Source organism: Trichogramma pretiosum, unplaced genomic scaffold (genome assembly GCF_000599845.2).
Source record: "Trichogramma pretiosum strain Unisexual culture from Peru unplaced genomic scaffold, Tpre_2.0 scaffold5, whole genome shotgun sequence".
Lineage (NCBI taxonomy): Eukaryota > Metazoa > Arthropoda > Insecta > Hymenoptera > Trichogrammatidae > Trichogramma > Trichogramma pretiosum.
Window position 1 is genome coordinate 3,191,033 of NW_019641672.1, and position 22,445 is coordinate 3,213,477.

The 22,445-nt window shown below is 37.5% G+C and overlaps 1 protein-coding gene across 3 annotated transcripts; it reads left to right on the forward strand.

The window, feature by feature from the left end:
- Positions 1-884: 884 nt before the first annotated feature.
- On the forward strand, positions 885-22,359 carry LOC106658942. 3 transcript variants are annotated; one of them, XM_014381136.2, is made up of 10 exons: positions 885-1,026; positions 1,564-1,779; positions 9,663-10,086; positions 14,490-14,585; positions 16,169-16,312; positions 16,496-16,584; positions 18,067-18,222; positions 19,088-19,468; positions 21,937-22,109; positions 22,198-22,359. In XM_014381136.2, exons 3-9 carry the CDS (start codon positions 9,738-9,740, stop codon positions 22,096-22,098), a joined length of 1,377 nt encoding a protein of 458 aa, XP_014236622.1. In that variant the 5' UTR covers positions 885-1,026; positions 1,564-1,779; positions 9,663-9,737; the 3' UTR covers positions 22,099-22,109; positions 22,198-22,359. The 3 variants fall into 3 exon arrangements, with proteins under 3 accessions (XP_014236622.1, XP_023316254.1, XP_023316255.1); XM_023460486.1 differs by lacking the exon at positions 885-1,026 and having other exon boundaries at positions 1,275-1,779; XM_023460487.1 differs by lacking the exon at positions 885-1,026 and having other exon boundaries at positions 1,275-1,779; positions 14,493-14,585.
- Positions 22,360-22,445: the final 86 nt, after the last annotated feature.

Consider the following 22,445-nt stretch of genomic DNA (forward strand, 5'->3'; position numbering starts at 1 on the left):
CTTGCTTGAAAAAAATTGAACAGCTCCAAATTAATACATGATCATACATGCACATAGCTAGCGGAGATCGTTGAAGCTCAAGTACGCATTTTAAATCGTGTATTCAAATTTTTTCATGCTCATTAACTCGAGGGCGTTATAACTTGTTGAAGCTTGGGTGAAAGCTTCGATTACAGTTTGCACGAGCTGCTCATGAGTTGTGTATAATGTTATAATAAAACTCTCAGTAATTTTATATGAGCAGCTATTATATAGTATTTGTGAGATGATTTCATTGATAATTGCGCCATTTGTCGAAAAGCTGCGAGTTTTTTTTTAAATGCATATTTTTATAATTGTCAAAAGGGTATACAGGGGAATATTTCATCGTTCTAAAATTGTCCGCTATTGAGAAGTGTCCGCTGTTCAGTGTCCACTATAGAGAGATTTCACTGTATTAGATATAAGTAAGAAAAAAAAAAATTCTTGATCGCAGGAAGCAACTTCGTAGGAAGCGATTGATATGTGGCTATACATATCAGAGGATATAAAGTAAACATATGAAAAAAAGTACACCATTTTTCGATATAAGCGGAATCGCACAGTAGGCATGCGGTAGGCACAAGTAGCGCACAAACACAATTTTCCCCGTGTAAACAGTCGACCTGCTTATTTGCTTGCCTACACACATCCGTATTATACGATTGCAACTTGTATGCATACATATGCGAAAGAGAGAGAGAGAGAAAGAGAGAGAGAGAGAGAGAGAGAGAGAGAGAGAGAATTGTGCAATGCAGGGTGCGCGCCTTGGCGCGAGCGCAGATACTTCGAAACATTGACGGTAGAGGTGGTGCGCATACATGCGCCGGAGGTGTGCCGAGCGCTCAGCCGCTGCAAAATCTCAGTCCAGCTTGGCGCGTTGTCGTTTGAGCTTCTTCGGCTACCGCATTTGTCCGCACCATATATATAAATTTTTACATATAAATGTATTATACATGGGTTGAAACAGAAAATAGTTGATAAGTCAAAAAGCAAAATTTAAAAGAAGTATGTACTCCTAAAGAGTACATTGAAAAATGAAAACACCTACTCGATGGATGAGAAAAACATACTTTTCCTTATTTCTATGAATTTTTCATGTTTTATCATCCTTCGAAAGCTGTCAAATTGTGTTTAATTTTATTCATGACCTAATTTAAAAAAAAAGTTACATTTTAGTATTCGAAAGAACACATTATGAATCTAACTAACTCGAAGGATACAAGCAATTTTATTTTTGAACTTTTGAGCTTTTCTTAATTTTTATGGGTTTATGAATTTGATTCTGAATAATGAATTGAAAATTATCAACTAATTTCACATTGCAAAACATTGTTCAAAAATTTTTTTATACCTACCCCATAATAGCCGAAAAAAAATTTGTGAAATGAAAATGCAACTTTGAGAATCAGACTTACGAGGATTACAGACAGCTCAAATTTTGGAGATGTTCATTTTTCAATGTACTTTTTTAAGAGCGCATACTTAGTTTTGATTTCGTTTTTTTGATCTATCAACTATTATCTGATTTGACCGATTTCTAAGAACATACAAAATAATTGGAAAGCTAAGCAGTGAGATGCCGATTATACGAAGTGGTACTCGATGCTTCCGTTCTGGTCAGATTCGAGACAAAAATCGTCAGAGACGAATGCGTGTGTCGCGAGCCGATGAATCAGCCCTCAAACAATCGTAAACTAGTGAATTTATGGAGCATAAGAGAGCAGGAGCCGATACCGATGCTTGTTTGCACTACATCAGGTACTGTAAAAATCTTACTCACACACAATCATAAAATAAACATTTTTTGGCGCACTTGTCTCGATTTCATCCACAAAAAGTCACCGCTCGCTTGTTTACACTCCTAATTCGTGTACACTATGGTTCACAACGGCATAACCTGCACGAGAACGCACCACGACTCTTGTACTCTAAATACTCTTTGTTGCAGCGTCGTTGGGTTATCTATTGTATCGTATTCTATCTTTGACATTGCACACGATTTTATTATAGCACAATCAAAATTCATCAGGAGAAGAAGACCAAAGATCAGAGTAAGTGGCTTCGTCAATGCAACTCAATGCAATAAAATACCTTAAATATTCATTTTATCGAGTTAGATCAATGCAATAGCCAAATTTGGTCTTTTTTGTTTCACCCGAAGACAAAGTATAATTTTGCCGAACGAAATGAAAATATTACTTAGTTAGACTGGGGGATTCACAAAAAGCTACATTTTTACCTATGCAGCGAAAAAGTAAGTCTGAGAACACTTGTAATTAATCAGCCGAGGCCAGTTTTACACTGCCTCGGTGCAAGATATGGCATTATTTGTTGGCGTTTGTTCACGCTCAGTTGTCGCTGCGGGGGTGTCGATTTTTGCGTCCCCCTTTCTTTCGGCCGCTCCGAACAGCGGAAGTGAATCGATTCTCGTCTTGGTGCCGGGCTACTGGCTGCAGGAGCTCTCCCCTGCCACTGAAAGGCTCCGTTTCGCTGGCGTATAATAGTCCTTTGTACGGAAAGCCCCTTGATATTTTAAACTCAATTTCGCAGCTCTCTTCATAGTGCTTTTGTTTCGGGCGCGCGCTACTCGGGCACACACATACTCTGCGTCATGCCGCGACTTTTATGCACGAGCATTTTATACATATATATATCTGTAGCTATACGAGCGCAGCTGCAGTGCAGACCGTGCATACGCAGGGCCTTTCGTTTTTCCAATGATGTTCGCTAGCATTAGTCGACGTCGGAGCAGTCGAATATATAGCGGAATCCTTTTGAGGACTCGTAGCCCTCGAGGAAAAAGCAGGCGGCTGGCGGCGTTGCCGTCGGGTGCTCAGGCTGCGGCTGCCGTGGAAGCGGGTGCGAGCGAGTCAGGCAAAATATTCAGCGCTGAATAATTTTCTACCCAAAGAATCATACCGGCGGCTTAGTTATACGTACTCCTTATGATTGCCGAGCGCACACTCGCTACACTCGTTTTTTTCAAGTACCTCGCGCACAGCTGCTTCGAGTGTATATACCCAGGCGTAGTCTCTATTTTGCTCATTCTAATCACGTATAGCCTGGCCTTGGAGCTTGCCACTAACTCGACTGCTGCCGCTGCTGCTGCTCCTAATAGCAATGAAAAAACTTCTGGTTTCTCATGCAACTTCAGGCCAGGCGCGAACCAGCGAGCTCGAGAGAAAAAAAGTTTAAGCTCCGGCGTAATATGCACACGCGTCGTTCGGCTTGCATCCTTTGCGCCGGTTGCGGCTTTCGATGAAGCCCATATATTCTGATACAGTCAAGATTTACGGAGACGCGTAGCTTTGCGCACATTTTCGAAGCAACTTGCGACCCGAGAACTCGCCTAAGGCTTCTTTCGCAGAGAGAAAGAGGTATAGAGAAAGAGAGCGGCGTGTAGCTCGTTGCGCCAGTCCCCTCCGAGTGAGAGATGGTGCTCGGCAACTTTACTTGTTAACCCAGAGCCTGTCTTTGGCGCGCTTATACGCGTGCACCCACATATATACTTACTGCCACCTGTATACATATACACATCCCTGCAGACGTACGCATTCGTACTGGAAAACAGCTGCAGTTGACAAATCCACGAAATATCGTATGTATATGCTTCCAGCTCTATGTACATGCTGCACTCTGGGAAAATTTAAAGCTCGCTACCTTTTCTCGTTAATTCGCGCTTGTCTTGCAAAATGTGCAACTCGAGACTTGCCTTCTCTCCCTCCTTTTCTATAAATGATTCATCTGTACGGTAAGACGATGCATTAGGATCAAGTTGGCAGCCAAAAGCTGAGACGACAAATTCGATTTTTACTTATTACTCGGCATTGCGCACCGTGTGAGAATCTAATTACTCAAAAACAAACCTACCACCAGTGCGAATTTCGACGAATACTATTTAAATATCTTCAAACACCTGTACTGTATAATATTCGTTACATACACAAGCCAATCTATTGCTAACAACATTCTGCACTGATTATACACTCCAATTATATAGTAAATAAGTTAAAGCCTTGGTAATTTTGCCAAAACAGCTCATAGGTGCTTCGATGTACGAGTGCACAAACATTGGAAAAACAATTTTTTTATTAAAAAGTTCTCAACGGCTGTTGCACGTGCTACAGCTCATCTCTTTACATTTCAATCGAGCGCGCGACGCCACTCGACTATTTAGCACCAAAGAAGTACGATTGATACCAAAAAAAAACATTGAATTTCGTATTAGATATCCTTGGGATATTCATAAGCGCTCCTTTGAAAATGTATATACAATTCGATGTTTCCCATGAGGCTAAGTAGCAGCCAAGAGTTATCAGCACGCATTGGTGCGGTTTTGAGTTTCTCGCTGCATTTGTGCATACTATATATAAAGTATGTAATATGTGATCGTGCGTGGCACAAATCGCACAGTGCCGAGAGCTAACAAGTTTGCTCGACGCACTCATGGACGAATCATTATTTCGGACAGTCGAGCTCGCTTGACCAACACCACTTTTCTCGTTTCTATCTGCGAGCCACGCGCTACGCTGATTAATAAAATTATATCGTGAATCGCGTTGGCGCGAGAATTTCTGCATGCGCGATGAAGATTTTATCGAACATGCGAATTTCCAGCAAATATTCCAATATTTCACGCGACGCTTTCTTAATATTTTTTTTAAATGCCGAGAAAAAGCGAGAATTTGTCTGCGGCTTAATTAACTACACATCGGGGAATGAGTAAAAGAGCTGCGCAGCCGAGATAATGGATCTGGATCTGGATGTTAAAGCGCGCATCGCCCTACAAAACTTAGCATCCATCCAGTGCCTGTACGCCTACACATATATGCGCGGTGATTAAATGCATTTTTTGCGCCGGAAAGCGGCCGACTGCACTCGAGTCGTATCACTATGCGGTACGTTGCTACCTTCATCGAGCTAGCAAATATTATTACGATAAAGAAAAAAAAATGAAAAATAAACAAATGCAGTGGAGAGAGGTGGAAAAAAGTATTGATCGCATCCAATTCCCGGAGCTAGTGGTGGGAAAACATGTCGTCGGACGACGCTCGCCTCGTCACAAATCTCGAAAAGCGGAATGATTTTTTGAATTGCCAAAGGAGGAGCTCGGCAGGAAACAGCAGTTGCTTATCGGGTCACGCTTGCCACTGGTGACAAACTCATTACAAGCTTCAATCGCAATGTCCGTTAGAAAGCCAAGTAGTTCGAATCCCCGTGGGTCGCATCAAGTAGGTCGATCAATCTGCTCGCTCGCTTGCGCTTGGCTTTTCAACCTTATCTAACCCTCTGCCTCCGCAAGAGCTACGAACGAGCCGTGAAACGCTCCTGACTCTATTTCTTCTCTTTATGCCTCCTTTTTTAAACTTTTCTTCTACTTCTTCTTTTTCTTCTTTTTATAATACTGCTTCTTTCATATAACCATACTTGCCGATGACGGAAAATCCTCGCGTTGAACTGATCCAATTATATGACCTTAGAAGGAGAGAGACTGCGCTGCAACTCCAGGCACATTTCCTGCCCGCGCTCTGATAAGATTACGCACCGAGGAAAAAGGCAAAATAGCAGGCTCGAGATCTTATCTTTTTCATCGTATGTACAGCATGTATAATATAACGCGTGTACGAGTGTCTGGGAAAGGAAGCTGACCCGCGTACATGTACATCTTTTGAAAACCTTTTCAACACCAACGGTGGTGAGCGTATATAAAATATGTCTTTTGAGAGGCGAAAAATGATTCAGGAGGCCTGCTAACGTCTCTCGTTTTTGCTCCAGACATTATTCCTTCGTTAATTTAAAATTACTACAATAGTTATGTAGCATAAGATTGCAATTGAGCAAGTTCTTTGGCACTAGTTCTTTTCAAGGGATAGGAAAAGAAAATAATTAATTATATTTTGAACTTCCTTGCCAAAACGATAAATACCATGAATGGGTAAATATTTTAATTTTTAAAGTACTGCTGATGGCGTGGAATATATCCAAATACATATTAATTATTATATGAGTCAACTTTTTTAAGCGCAACATTACTTACACACTTATATGGCACATATCGCTCTCGTTGTCGCACCCAAGATCTTTTTATGCATTTTAGCGTCGTCTTACATTAAGTTATTGTAAAGCTATACTACTGAGAATTCACGCTGCTGTTGCTGTTAACTTCCAGACGTATGCAAGTTGGTGTTTTTTTTTATTATTCCACTGAAAATAGAGCAGCAATAAATAACGGTGCTGTACACAATTATTGTGTGATAGTGTTCACCAATTTATGCGTAAATGTTTGGGTTATATCTATATTCAGCTCATTTCATTTACATAGAACATTTATTATAAAAATAAATGATGCTATTGGTTCAATAAAAGATTGTTTTTACATGTTATTTGTAAAAATCCTTTCATTTGATTGTTATTATTGTTTTTCTTCATAAGGTATAGTGTACTTTATTAGCCCAACCTTTCCTAATACAGAGTATCGAATTCGATCATTTAAATACACCGATCAGTATTGAGAAAGAGCGGTGGCGAGAAGGTCCAGTGATGTTTTCACCGACGCTTCATCACATGTCTTATATCGTATGAATGAAGCAGCAATCTCATGGAATCAGTCGATCGGATAACGAATAACTGGGTGATGAAATGGCAACTCTCAGAACGAAACTACTCCATACATAAATAGATTGTTATATAAATGATAATGATAATTAAAAGTACGGGCTATTTACAGCACGTGCTCGCACTGACTTCATTACAAAACTTGGTGGTTATATAAACCGACTAACTTTTTATTTTTTCTTGATTTTTCATTAGAATGAAGATGCGATTTGGAATAACGACGAAAAATATTTTTACCACGTATATTCGATCGTAATTTATGTTTTTAATAATTAATTGCTAAAGGTTGATCAAGCAAGTGAATCTGCAAAGTGACCTCTAAGATTATTTTACACTTCTCTCTCTCTCTCTCTCTCTCTCTCTCTCTATTTATCTATCTATTTATCTATATCTAATTTAATCGAATCAGTCCTACATGAGTTTACCGCTAGTTTTGGGTTATTGCATGCAACTTGTGTGAATAAGCTTTTCCAGCAAAACTCTTTACAGCAATCCCTCGTTGTTCAGAAAAAGCACATTTACACCCGTTGCATAAAATACTATACTGTCTGATTATTACAGTGGTATGCCAAGAACAATATAGCGAGAGTCCAAGATACGCTTGGGCGCACTGTACCCCCCTGAGGAGTAAAAATTACCCTATGTTTGCTTCGTTTATTATTTGTAAAATCGAATATTGCAACTATCGTCTCGTAATGCAACGCCTGTGTCAAACAGTTTCACCCGGCCTGAGAGACGCAGATTATATGCATTGTTGATCTACCGACTGATGTTCTACATCTCTATCAAGCTCTGCACTGTACTCTACATCTTCTTCAGCCCTGAGTTCATGAAAGGCTCTCTCACAGACAGTCGACATAGGGGGGGGGGGGGGGGGNCATTGACTCCAGTGCAATACACCCATCGATTGCTCTAAAATCGTCAAAAACCTCATAATCAAATTGACTCCGACTCTCATCGGCGAAACGCAGACAAGCACTATACTGTTGAATTGCCATCACGCCATGTCTTCACATCACTATTTTCGCCATGTACCACTCAAAGCATTACAAAGTCATTCGCGATTGTCCGCTGCTACTTCTTTGTCTCAACTACACTGCAGCAGTATACGATACTGTCACAGAGGATGAGCAGAATTTAACTGAAAGAATTTAAGATTTATCGTGCATTTTGTTTACGACTCCATACCTCATTCTGCCCGTGTCATGCCGTATCACCTGGCACCAGGTGAACTGAGGATTGTCCAGCAGCCAACATTCAAGGTTCTGCGCGTGGCATCGGGTCGCTGGTATACTATAATGCAAAGCGCACCGACGCCCTCAACGAGCTATTCACCAACACGGCATCGTACATCTACTTTCCCCTGTCCTTTAAATTTGACCTTACCAATCTCATCAGCAGTCTCGTCATGAAAAACCTATCTGTAATCACTTTTTCTTACTCGACGAAAATGATTGAATAAATCGTCGCGTTGCTGTGAACCTTACCCTCCCTCTCACCATTACTCACCAACGTACGAATTTTCACCATATCATACATCAAGAGCAAACTGCTTTCTGCTCAAGAAATCTGTTGCCCAATCTCTTATTCCCTTTTACTTATCGACTTATCGGTCCCTTCTACTTATCGAGCTGTTGGAGGTGGTGGTAAAATCATGTACCATAAATGCTTCTCAATACGAAGGAAAGTAAAAATGTCGTGTTTATGCCCGCAGTCCGATTAATTAACGATAACAGGAATATCGCATCCATCGTATTTTTTTTGTCGGATCTGATGCAACTCAATGCTTGTTACGACAGAAGCACTTCTAACTCTCATAATCGCTTGCACATTTCACGCAAACACACATATCAAACAAATTATAAAAATATACTTTTACCAGAACCGCAGATGGGATTTTGTCCCAATCAAAATAAAATTTATAATTTAATATAATCTCTCTCGTCAAATCTCGTTCTTTCATGGAGTTTTTAAAAATATTTTTCAATTTTTTTAAAGAAGTCTTTAAGCATTGTTTATTGAATAAAAGTGCACAAGCTCCTGACTCTCTTAAGTAAAAAAACTAAACTTTTAAAACGCATATTCAAAGATATCTCAAAGATATATGTGAATACACCATGCCAAATTACAGATTAATTGATTGATTGAATTTAACAGAGAGAGAGAGAGAGAGAGAGAGAGAGAGAGAGAGAGAGAGTTGCGAAACCTCTTTTATTAAGTAAAACTAAAAGAAAATTCATAGTGAGCAACTAATGGAATTTTTAAATTTGGAACTAACATGAATATTAAATAATTTTAACATTTAAAGAACTTATCAAGAAAAAAATGTTTAGCGATTAAAAAATATTATTTTAGCTCTTACCGCGATGATGAAATATATTAAATGTACAGGGTTTCAAAGCTGTCGTTCACCTTTTGAATCGGCAAAATATATAGCGAATGCGCTCGTGATGACGAATGTTTTTTTATCAACGTTTTTCCATCGCAGCATATATACGTTTCTACTGAGTTCGCACGATTGCGCGCTCGCCTACGCAATTTAATTTTTTCTCTGTATTAATGAAAAAACTGTATTCACAAAATGCAGTCTCTCCGCAAATTTTTACGTTACATGTGAAAAGCTGCTGACGGCCAACGTTTCAGTATTCACACACACTAACACAGGCGAGCGCAAACTTGTTCAAAGTATAAAATCTCGCTTCTGCTTGTAGGATACTGCAGAAACTTAGCTTGGCTAGATTCTTTATCCCCGCACGCTGTGACTTTTTTTATCATTCTAGCTGCGAGCGAGATAAGACTTTATGGTGCATAGTCGTGCACGCGTGTACGTGGCGCAGTGTAAGAAAAAAATTTGCACGGCTTTACGAAATGTCGTATAAGGATACGCTTGCTCGTTTCAGCTGACAGCTCATCTGGCTCATGGTGTTAGAAAGAGAGAGAGAGAGAGAGAGAGAGACAGGGAAGGAGAAAAAAGCCGTTAGAAAAAAATGCAGCCAAACGATCAAAATTTGTGTGTTTTTTTGCAGTTTTGGCTGTTCAACATCTCCGCAAACAACTGGGCACGTATTGTCATCGCAAAGAGTGAAAATCTTGCTCGAGTCATGTCGCGCCTCTGCTGCTACTCTTTATTTTGCATTCCACCGACAAATCGCTCGAACGTCGACGACAGTTCAACAACTTCTTCGCAGGCAAGTAGTAATGTCAGTAGCGGTGCTGGCAGCGGCACATGGTTGTGTTTGGGCTCGGCTTCGTTAGCCCTTTTGTCGCTTTGTGTCGTCATCGTAGCCGTGTCAACCGACAAATGGCTTTTAACCGAAGAAAAACTGGCTCGTTTACCCTGGACTAATCAGCAGCAGCAACAGCAGCAAAACCAACGTAAAAACGGCAACAACAGCGAGAACATCAAGCTCACCTACAGCGGACTTTGGACAGTTTGCGTTGCTTATGCAGGTACTGCATGTTATAAAATACTAAGTTCGCTGAGCATTACAGCGAGTCCGCATGAAATTAGACCAATTATGAATGCGTAAACAACTAAAGCTGAGCGCCCTCTCGGTCTCGTTCACGCACAATACGTTCAATTGTTAATTTTCGCTCAACCCTGTAATATCGCGTTTTGTTCACAATCGTTATGGGCTTCATCGTTTCATACGGATTATAATTATGAGAATAAATTTGACCAAGACACAGGTCAATAAATGACCGTACGAAAATTATTATCGATTATCGGTGCGTTGTACACAAGCTTTGAAGTTTATATAACTATATCATTATTTTACGAGTGGCAGAGCGCACGCCAACTTGCAGCTTGTATGTAACTTTTCCAAAAATAGCTCGATAGTTCGAAGCATACACTGTAGACCGGTTGTTATTTCCCAAGTTGTTCTGATCTCCCCTCCAGACGTTGATTCTGATTCCTAGAGTGTAAAAAATGAGAAAAATACGTATATGAGTCATTTCACGTCAAGTCTCCTAGCGCGGCGCCCGCGCGGCATTATTAATCGAAATTGCTCAATTTGTAACTCGCCAGAAAAGTACCTAAATGCACCCAGAAAAAATATGTGCCATATGATTTTGATAGGAAATTTTCTCAGCTTTACGATGATGAGGTCAGATTTTCCAAAATTTTCCATTTTCCCCGGAAAAACTTGACATAAACTTTCAAACTCAAATTTCTCAAAAACAGCATTTTTAAGATTTTTTTAAATAGTGCCAATCGAAAGCTGAGGAAATTTCCTATCGATATGCAAGTTTTCAGAGAGTACTTTTGATAATTACTCAATGAAATACAGCGACGAACGTGTAAAAACGTGACATTTCGGCCCGTGCGGCAGCTGTTCCCGCGCGCAGTACCCCGCGCGGCGCAAAATCTCACGTTTTTACACGTTCGTCGCTGTCTTTCATTGAGTAATTATCAAAAGTACTCTCTGAAAACTTGCATATCGATAGGAAATTTCCTCAGCTTTCGATTGGCACTATTTAAAAAAATCTTAAAAATGCCGTTTTTGAGAAATTTGAGTTTGAAAGTTTATGTCAAGTTTTTCCGGGGAAAATGGGAAATTTTGGAAAATCTGATCTCATCATCGTAAAGCTGAGAAAATTTCCTATCAAAATCATATGGCACATATTTTTTCTGGGTGCATTTAGGTACTTTTCTGGCGAGTTACAAATTGAACAATTTCGATTAATAATGCCGCGCGGGCGCCGCGCTAGGAGACTTGACTTGAAATGACTCATATGAGTTCAAAATAGTTAAAACGTGGTGCAACTGAAAAACCCGAAATCGATTTTCAAAAAAGTTCTCAAAAAATTCTAAAAATATTTTTTTCGTGTTTATTGACTAATTTTAAGGCCTTTTTCTTCCTTGCAATTTTTCGTTTAAGGGCTAACAGGGGGCTTAATTATTTATCAATTTTCAATTACAGTACTAGGCTATAAAAGTGAAAAAAAATGTTTTTTTTCAATAACACAAATGATAACCCTTTTCAATAGCCTATTTGAAAGTATTTTGTCAAGTTAGATACTTAGAAACAATTGAGTACAATAATAATGAGGGTATTGGTCATCAACGCAAGCTATACGCATATCTAAGCTACCTGTCGTAGAAATCCAAGATCAAGCATTTAGCTAAAGGAGCCTATGTAGTTTCATTTTGTTCGATAGCCAATTGGCCATGGTCGCAACCAACCGCTAGCCATAAGATGAACTGTAGCTACTCCTGTGTACAATTTTCTAGAATTTAGTATTCATTTTTTATCATTTTCCATAAATTAATTTCACTTTGCTATATGTACAAGTAGCTACAGTTCATCTTATGGCTAGCTTTTGGTTGCGACCATGGCCAATTGGCTATCGAACAAAATGAAACTACATAGGCTCCTTTAGCTGAATGCTTGATCTTGGATTTCTACGACAGGTAGCTTAGATATGCGTATAGCTTGCGTTGATGACCAATACCCTCATTATTATTGTACTCAATTGTTTCTAAGTATCTAACTTGACAAAATACTTTCAAATAGGCTATTGAAAAAAGTTATCATTTGTGTTATTTAAAAAAAAACATGTTTTTTACTTTTACAGCCTAATACTTTAATTGAAAAATGATAAATAATTAAGCCCCCTGTCAGCCCTTAAAGGCTTCTATCTCGATATAGAAAATCGCAAAGTTTAAAAACGTGGTTTTCATGCTCGAATTTCACGAAAAACAAAAATTTCAAAAGTCTTCGACAATTTTCGGCATTTTGAGTTGCGGCACGTGTTAGTCATTACCTTTTGAACTTATTTTTCTTAGTTTTTACACCCTAGGAATTAGAACCAACGTCTGGAGCGAAGATCAGAACAACTTGGAAAATAACAACCAGTCTAATGTACAGATATATTTCAAGTATATACATTTGCGAAAAGTAAAATGAAACATTCAGTATAATCTATCTCATCATAAGTACAGTAGCCTAAAGTACAATTTTTCAGCTCAAAAAAATATTGAGTTTTGCACGCAGACATTGCAGTAATAGAAGCAGTAGCGGTAGTAAAAGCAACTGTAAAAGTAGAGGCAACTATAGAGGCATACGTTTCCGGGTCCGGATATAACTATTCCAAGCTTCGAAGATGATCTTTAGTTGCAAGCTCGCTTATATACCTCTTACATAATGTTTTCCGTCTAATTCCCATCGTTTCCCGTCGATTCTGCTCCGCAGCTCTAAGTGTGACCCTATTATCAGTGATAGCGCTAAATTCTATACTCGTATACTATCAGCGCATCAATTCTATAAAGAAATAAAAACGATAGATTATGTATCGTTTTTTTATCCTCTATACTAATACTATGATAATATGATTGCATTGTCTGCCGGTGTGTGTTTATACGTTTAGGTATTTTTATTTTGGACTTGGATGTCTCTATAATTAGCTTAAGCTTTTAAGCTTTTAAGAAAGTTTGGGAATCTACCAGGAAGCGTTCATGGAAGCTTTCAAGAAGCTGAAAATGTCCACGACCAAATGGTCTCAGAAAACTTTCTTGAAAGTTTCCTGAGAGATATCATGGAAACTTCCAGAGAACTTTCTTGAAAGTTTTCTGAACGAATTTTCGTAAGTTATTTGGAAGCTTCCGCAGAAAGCTTCTGAAAAGCTGAAAATGTCCGCACTCAAATTATCACAGAAAGCTTTCATGAAAGATTCCTGAGAGATTTCATAAAAAATTCCAGAGATTTTTCTTAAAAGTCGTTTGAAAGGTTCTCAAAATGCTTCCTGACTCATACAGGTTAACCAGAGCTAAACACGGCGTTATTCATGTTACTTTGTAACAGCGACCCTTGCAAGGTGCTAAACTTCGGGTCAGATGTATTTTAGTTTTTTAGTGAGGTATTCACTACAGGACCCCATTATACTCATCCATGTGTGTGCAAAATAAAGTAGAGACTGATACAAATATAAAGAAATGAGCGACACTAGTCTAAAATTTCAAACGGCTTTCGTAAGTCTATTTTTCACTTTTGGCGCTGATGCTAGCTGGACCTCTAAGCAAGTAGTATAGACTAAAATAAGCTCAGACATCTGAGTGTATGCGAAGCAGTAACGGACTATAGTCCCGCCAGTTTCTCAAGTTTTATTGGTCCTGCTGGTGTTAGCCATTAAGGAAAGTTTGTTGTCGCATGAGCAAATTGAAGTATCTTTTATTTATTTTGTGTTTTCTTGAACAATTTACTACCTACACATACCTTGAAGTTCTTTTTGTTCAGAAACAGCGAAACTTTCGATACTAAAAAAAACGAAATTTCAAAGTCACATATTATAAATTTTTTCATTTTCTCTCGTTCTCTTCCCTCTGTCTCTCACTCAAATTCCATTGATTATGTATTTTTAACTGTGCCAAAAAATAACGGAGAGAGAGAAAGTGTGTGGGTTCATGCAAATTGTGTGAAAATCTAAAGAAAGGGATTATCCAAGCCTTCCAATAATCTCATACAGATCTACCTAGAAAATGATGAAAGGCTTGAAATCTTGTTAGTACAACTAACAATAACCAAATGTGCGTATAACATCAATTATAATGTATAGTCTTGTAAAAGGGATGAGCAGGGGAGATAGGCTAGGCCTACTGAAAAGTTTTAAGTTGTCTGATATGCCTAGGAGAGGGTCCGAGCAAGCAAACTTATAGTCTACTCTATGCGCCCCTGCCTACAATATAACTTTCGCTACGACAATTTTAACTTCTTTAACTTCTTAGAAAAGATCTGTACGCTTGGATCGTCAAATGGGTGCAATACGTGGATGAGTTTATATGTGTGTATATGTTGTGATTTTTACGTGTGATTTTTTCTTTATTAACTTTTTTTCTTTACTTTGTAACACAGCAGAAACGTACCAGGAGTTCGAGTGCTCGAGTATCGATTACTTCCCAAAGGAGGAATACAGCCCAGATCCGAGCGATTCGACCATGGCAATACCCTGTAAGTGCTTTATACATATATCCTACGTACTGCGTCGATACATCATATACTGTGCGCGGCAGAAATGAAAAATCATACGCAATATACGCTGTGATGGTGAAATCGACTAGGGAATTATTGCGTGCTCAAGATACTCGCTATACCGATACTTCCTGCTTCTACGTACATCTTTTAGAACATATAAATAAGTATAAAATATTCCATTTAAAAATGACTCGTAAAAATTTTACAAAAATCACTTTTCCATGCCCTTATTTACACGTTGATAAAATCTGCGCAAAGTGAACCTGTTTCAATAATTACATTAAATTTAAATAAATACTTACAATTCAATATTTTTAAAGAAGCGTAATTTTATACTTCGAAAAATGGCCTATAGATTATACAAGCTTTAATTTAATGTAATCATATATGACAGACTCCACGCTCGACCAGACACTGCGCTCGCGCGGGGCATATTTTATTAATTTTAAGTAGCCGATTTATCAAAATTTATCGAGATAATGTAGTGCAAATCAAATAGTACACGTGAATAACAATATTAATAATACAGAATGAATGAGCGTATTGTTTTTAATCATTAAACAGTTTTATTCAACTTTAATTGTATTTTTAATTTGCTCTCCTAAGCTAGCTTAGGTTTTATAATAATAATGTCGAAAGGGAAAGGTTGCATTTTTTGATTCGCCGATATTTTTTTGTTAAACATATTTTTCAGTTATTTTATTCGATAAATAAGCTTCAAAATGTTCGTAGATGAATAAAATATCATTATTATTTAAAAAAATAATTTTTAAAGTACTAAACGAAGGTTGCGCCACATTAAGCATCGTGACATAATAGGCGGTTCTCCCCTATACTAGAAAAAATGAACATTTGATTTAAAAAAAAAAGGCGAAAGTCGAAATTTTTTTTCAAAAATAACACTCTTTTAGGTACTTTAATAATCTCATATTCATTACAATTTTTCTTATTTCCGTAATTTACTGGTATATTACCCTGTTGTATATGATAGTAAAGAAGTGTGTAAAATTTTGTAAGGATCGGCTGAGTATATCCGGAGATTAAGTGTCCGCCATGGAAAAAAATATCATCTCGAGATAAACGCGTTAAAAATTATCAACTGTTATTGAATACCATGTATACGATTTTACTCAACCCTGATGACTAACTTGAAATTCCATATTTGTGCCAAATTTCAGGAAGTGATCCTCAGAAGTATAAATAATCCGTATAAATGCTGTAAAAAAAGTTGAACCGGTAATAAATAGATCCTTAAATCATGTTATTCGTTATTGAAACCAAATTGATTATTTAAAAATGGCGATCTGCACAGAAAATTATTCGATCTGATATCATATTATATAATGTGAATTTTGTGAAACACAATTTTTTGGTGGTAAAAAATATCTTGATTAGAAATCATAATTTCCGCCATTCATGTGCAGAATTTTAATCTTTGAAACTAGTAAGCTCATTCAAGTCATTAAGCTTTTTAATTGGTATATTTTCAAAATTATTATAGACCATAAAAAGTTATGAATAGATCAACAAATCTATCTTGACTTTTATGATGCCCACAGACGCAGTTACCAAGTCAGCTGTCTTCTTTCTTGTTGCTACCGCACTGCTGATAGCCGCTGAGTTTTGCTACCTCTTTGGACTACTACTGCGACCGAGGACAAGCCTTTATATATTCACTGCCGCAGTTATTATGATTGTTTCAGGTATAAAGCGTCATATATTTTGGCACAATGACAATTTTAACTCACCGTAAAATTTCCCAGCAATTTCACTGAAAATGTAAAGCGCGAGAGAGGATGTAATTTTTGGGACTGGTTCTTGTGTAATGATGAAATTTCCATCTACCGCTATTTTATTGTAAATGTTTTTATAATTTTCATGTGCAGGGCTACTTATGCTTGTTGGTATGGTTATGTACATTTCGATATTCAAAGCTGAAGTGGGCAGTAAATTACGTCCTCGCTCCTCTTTTCAAGTAAGTAATAATTTATACAGACTAGCAGATAGAGACCGATAATAGTTTCTGATTTTTTAATGACCTTAAAAACTCGGAAAGATACATCGATAACAAACTCAAAAAACGGAATACATGTATTACGCAGTATTAGCGTGGCGATATATTTTCAAGTACATATCGATTTGTAACCAATTTTGGCCTTGTGTCCTGATTTTTTAACTTATGCCATTATTAAAAGATGATAATTCAGCACTGATCAAGTATCCTTTGATGTAGATCGATATGGTCATAATGTAAGAAAAACCCATGATTGTGTGCTGATTTTTAAACTTATGCCAATGGAAGGAATGTAATTGTGAAACTCATAGAATACATAAAAAAAATAATGGCATAAGTGCCACTAGTAAATATAAAAAACGATGTCCAATATTTCGGGTTAAAATATATTTACCCTAAAATCAAAATATTGCACATCTTTCGCAGAGTCTAGATTTTTATATCTACTAGTGGCACTTATGTCATTATTTTTTATGTATCCTATGAGTTTCACAATTGCATTCCTTCCATTGGCATAAGTTTACTTTAAAATATATTGCCACCCTAATACGGCGAAATATTCAGTTTTTTGAGCTTGTTATCGATGTATCTTTCAGACTTTTCAAGGGCATTTCAAAATCAGAACCTATTATCGGTCTTTATCTGCCGGTCTAATATCGTAGAAAAGTAGGAAAATGTCTCTCTTTCTTTCTTTTTCTCTCTTTGAACGAAACTGACTCACTGAGCGAAATTTTATCACACGTTCACATTGCTAATGTCGAGTAATGAAATAATTCAAATAAATATTTTTGTAACAAAAAATTGTAAGGGGACATTTCCATTTATGAAAGGTAAAAAATCACTTACTAATTACGTTATTTTTTCAAATCTATGAATTTTAATTCTGGGCTTTTTCGGCATTATTCCTTATACATTGAACTGCAAAAAAAATTTTTATAGAGGACTAAACTAGAGTAAAACAATAAAGAAAAGTCATGACGAAATTCGACATATTCGCAAGTAAAAATCAAATTTTCTATTGTAGGCGATGAAAATTCAATAATTAGATACAACTTTACAGTGGAAAGTTAATGTGTTACCGGAAAAAAATAAAGTTTAAAACTACCGTAGAGCAAATTTCGATACAAATAAAAGAAAAGAAATATACTTTGTCTTTCCTGTTAAAAAATGCGCTTTTTCTTGTTCTTTATATTTTGCACGATACACTTCATAAAGCAGTCCCTTTTAGAACATGTACAATAGCAAATGAAATTATAGTCCAAAAGCGTATAAGTGTAACGAGATGGAAGGTATGAAGTCTACTTAGTTAGCAAAGTGAAAAAATACGTATGTATGTATAGAGAGAGAGAGAGAGAGAGAGAGAGAGAGAGAGAGAGAGAGAGAGAGAGAGAGAGAGAGAGAGATGGAGAGTAAACGAGAGCGTAATTTCCGGCTGGTACACAGGGTCCTCCTTTCGTCTACCGTTACGGCTACTCGTTTCTGCTATATGTAAGCGGCTTCATAACTACAGAACTGGCCGGCATTACTGCCATCTTTCTGCATATCTCCTGGCAGCAACTCGAACTCGACCGAGAATTTTCAAAGCGCAAATGCCTCAACGTAAGTATATCTCTCGATAGCAACAATTACTTTAGAATCTCTAAAGTCACTATGAAATATATCGCGCTGTGCTGAGTCTCAAGAAAAACTTAGCATAGAGAGCGATAATGACAGAAGTGATAGTAATTAGACCAAAAAGTTGTTTGCCCTACCTCACACATATTAAACATCATGTCAAGCGAATTTCATCATTTGTTTACTTACAAGGAGACCACATGAGATGCGGGTCACCAATGTCCTGAAAATTTTTTTCTGGTCTCCTGGTATCTAATAATAAAGCCCCCTATGCTTAGTTTGATCCAATGGGCCTTAGGGCCCATTTTAAAAGTCATTTTCTAGTTTATTGAAAAATCTTTGTGATTTTCTAACTTGTAATAGGACATATTAAACGGAAAATTGCACAATGTACAAGTCTTAGAAGTAGTCAAAGAATACATTTGAATTTTTTCAGAATTTTTGAGACCTGCTATCACTTATTTTCAAAGGCCCAAATTTGACGTGCTTTTACGATTTTCTTAAGAATTTCAGAGACCTTCGAAAGTAGGTGATAGCAGGTCTCAAAAATTCTGAAAAAATTCAAATGTATTCTTTGACTACTTCTAAGACTTGTGCATTATGCAATTTTTCGTTTAAGATGTCCTGTTACGAGTTAGAAAATCACAAAGATTTTTCAATAAATAAGAGAATGATTTTTAAAATGGGCCCTAAGGCCCATTGGATCAAACTAAGCATAGGGGGCTTCATTATTAAGTACCAGCAGACCAGAAAAAAATTTTCAGGACATTTGGTGACCCGCATCTCATGTGGTCTCCTTGTTAATGTTAGGCGTAATTGAAATAATCTTTTTTCTTTATGTTCACTGTAGCATGATTCATACCCGTTAAACTACAATTACTCGGGACATAGTCACAATCATCATCACATGTTAATGCCCCCGCTACAAACCCATCGCTACTACAGCTCGATGCTCGGTTATCATCTCTGCGATCACCACCAAAAGCGATACTTATACGAGAGGCCAATATTTACTGAGTCCACGGACTTGTATCAACACCAGCATCAGCAGCAAATGAATCATCATCACCACCATCATTATCACGCTCACAATCATCACAATCATCACAATCATCAACATCAGAACATGGCGCACTTGGAGTGCTGCGAAGAGTTGATGTCGAGGTCGCACAGCGTCACCTCCTGCAATCGTTATCACACAGGAATGCCTCATGATCTTACAACGGAAACGGTGAGTTCAATTAACCTATAATCCATCTTTCTGTACCATATTATGACTGATTGCAAAACTTTGATTTCTATCAAAATTCTTTTGAGGAAGGATAAATGTGAACTTAGCATACAGTACTGTAATAGTACTTTACGATACAAGGGCTATAAGTAACACTAGCACTGTGCTAAGTTCACATTTATGCCCTTTTTCCGAGTTTTAAGTATAGCACTTTCTAGTAGCACGGTGTTAGGTTAGCACACGAGCGCAGCGAGTGTGGTAGGAGCGACGCAATCCCAGAATGTGCGACTTATGACACCGAAAAGCGTGCCATAAATGTGAACTTACGCTCCGCAGCGCTATAAAATTTCGTACGATACTCGTGCCATAAGTAATACTTTTCGGCCCAGATATTAGTACCCTCGCAGCGCTTGGACCTTAAACTACGCCGTGCCAAAAAGTGTTACTTATGGCACGAGTATCGTAAAGTACTATTATAGCACTGCGTGGCATAAGTTCACATCTATGGCACGCTTTTCGGTGGCATAAGTCGCACATTCTGGCACCGCTGCGTTCGCATCACACTCGCATACGCTCGTGCGCTAACCTCACTTCGCGCTACCAGAAAGTGCGACTTATGCATCGGAAAAGGGGGCATAAATGTGAACTTTGCACAGTACTATAAAACGTTGTTCGATACTCGGGCCATAGGGGACACTTTTCGGCCCAGCTATTAGGACCCTCGCTGCGCTCGGGCCCTAAACTACGCCGTGCCAAAAAGTGTTACTTATGGCACTTGTATCAAAAATTACTATTTTCTGCAAATATGAAAAACTTGTTGATTTCGATACCAGATGCCCAAAGTTGGCCATTTTAGCGTTTTTCAGAAATTCATTAAAAATCGCAAAAATTCAAATAATTCCTAGATCAATGTAGAATGACTCAAAAGCAAAACTGAGTTAGAGCTTTTTTATTCTTAAGTGATTGGAGCAATCTGGGAGCTTATAGAGTAGAAAAAACTCGAGTTTGATCCGGAGTTTCGTTTCCAAAACTATGTAAAAAGTTCCTGAAGACGCCGACTACTACCTGATTAAATTTTGTAACGGGCCTTAAAATGTAACGCAATATTGACAACTATCGAAAAACAGCAAAAAACGTCCAGAAATTTCTGTTTTTGGTATTTTACGGATTTAGAGCCTATTTTTTACGTTTTTGCTTATTATTTGACACATGTTGTTGTCTAAATTGCGTTTACTTTGAGACCTATTACAAAACCTTATCAGGCTGGTCTAGAAATTATTTGAATATTTGCGATTTTCAATGAATTTCGGAAAAATGCTAAAATGTCCAACTTTGGGCCTCTAAAAAGTGCCATAGAAGGCCCCAATTTTTCAAAAAAAATTTTGGGATAAATCTGACATCGGGAATAACAAGTTTTTCATATTTGCAGAAAAAAATTTTTTTTGACTGTTCGACTTCACGGAGAATCGGACGTATAGATAGATAGATAGATAGCTAGCTGAGTTTAAAACCAGCGGCAACTTTGCGATTTTTGACTAAAGTGCTATGAAAATACTATTTTCTTAAATGGGTAAAAAATGAAACTTCCGCATGCACGTGTTAATGACGCCGAGGTGAAGACGAGATAATCTACTGTATTTTTGAGCCTAAAATTAATGATTGCCTTCGATTCTACAAAAAAAATTCTAAAACATTATCTAGTTGAAATGCTTCTCAAATTTTTCGTTTGTTTCTTATCATGGAAGGAGAATTTTTTCCCACTTTAACCTAAAACACGCGGCTTTGCGGTTAATTTTATGATTTTGTGGGAAAAAATAGTGTATAATCAACTGGTGCGGGTTTTTCATATAACTGCAAAAAAGTTAGTTTTAACAGCGGTGAATGAAAAATAAGTAGTTCAATGCTTTGTGCAATGAACTATAATAAACTTAAGGGGACCAGAGTCCAGTAAAAAATGGAAATTTTCAAATAAGTATTTTAAAACATCTACTGAATATTTCTCTAAAAGGTGTTCCATGGCAAATTTTGCTGTTCTTAAAATTGGTTTGAAAATTTGAATTTTAGGCTACCTTCGCGGATCCCGTTAAGTGCTATCACGATCATCAACATAAACTGATCGTCGAAATAATATTCGCGAACACGTCACTACTATAGACTAGCGGAGAGATATTCTCTGCTCATCGAAAACCTCACAGGTAATAGACAAGCATCGGCCTACCATAACCGAATTCTACCATCTTCCGAATATCATCATCCGCTGTAACATTAACATAAAATAAATACACGATACGTTGAAGTCCTTCAGCGTGCACAATAATTTTTAAAAGTAGGTTATAATATTAGGAAAAAAAATTTTTTCTCTGCCATAAATAAAGAAAAACAATAAAAAAATTTATTTAAGAAAATCTAATTTATTCCTATATACGACTTGAGGTGAGATAACTTTTGCTCTTTACGTGCTTTTGTAGGTGAGCACGATAGCTGACGTTCTTCAAGACGACTGCCGAGCGAGTACACCGCAACACGAATGTGTGAGCTTTGACCTGGGCGATAATTTACCTCCGCTACCTGAGACTGTAAGGAGCAGTGCTTGGAAATCCAATTCCTTTAAGAGAACTACGCCTGTTTGATACACCGTAAGGTAAAATCATTTGATTCAATTAGAGTCCACCTAGCCTGAGATAAATATTGATTATTATATTTGAGCTTTTGGTCATATTTACTCTCAGGTACGCTAAATTGCTTCAGATCGGGCCAAACACCAACTACGATGACGACGACAACGACAGGACCAGTAGCTACTCTTTGTCATCCACCGAAGAAACTGCCAAACCAAACGATTCGAATGATAAGACTCTGTTGCTGGACAATCAATAAATCATTATTTTAAATGTAATACAAAAATTTACCACACTCGTACATTAGAAACGCGTATACTAATAAAGGATGGTTTAGACCAATCAAAGAACTCTATAGA

What these genes read in the sequence shown, in the direction of transcription:
- LOC106658942 (XM_014381136.2), top strand. Translation starts at nt 9,738, where the DNA reads ATGTCGCGCCTCTGCTGCTACTCTTTATTTTGCATTCCACCGACAAAT. An exon ending in TTCGACCATGGCAATACCCT is followed by an intron (nt 14,586 to 16,168) that starts GTAAGTGCTTTA and finishes TGATGCCCACAG; the next exon opens with ACGCAGTTACCAAGTCAGCT. An exon ending in CAAAGCGCAAATGCCTCAAC is followed by an intron (nt 18,223 to 19,087) that starts GTAAGTATATCT and finishes TGTTCACTGTAG; the next exon opens with CATGATTCATACCCGTTAAA.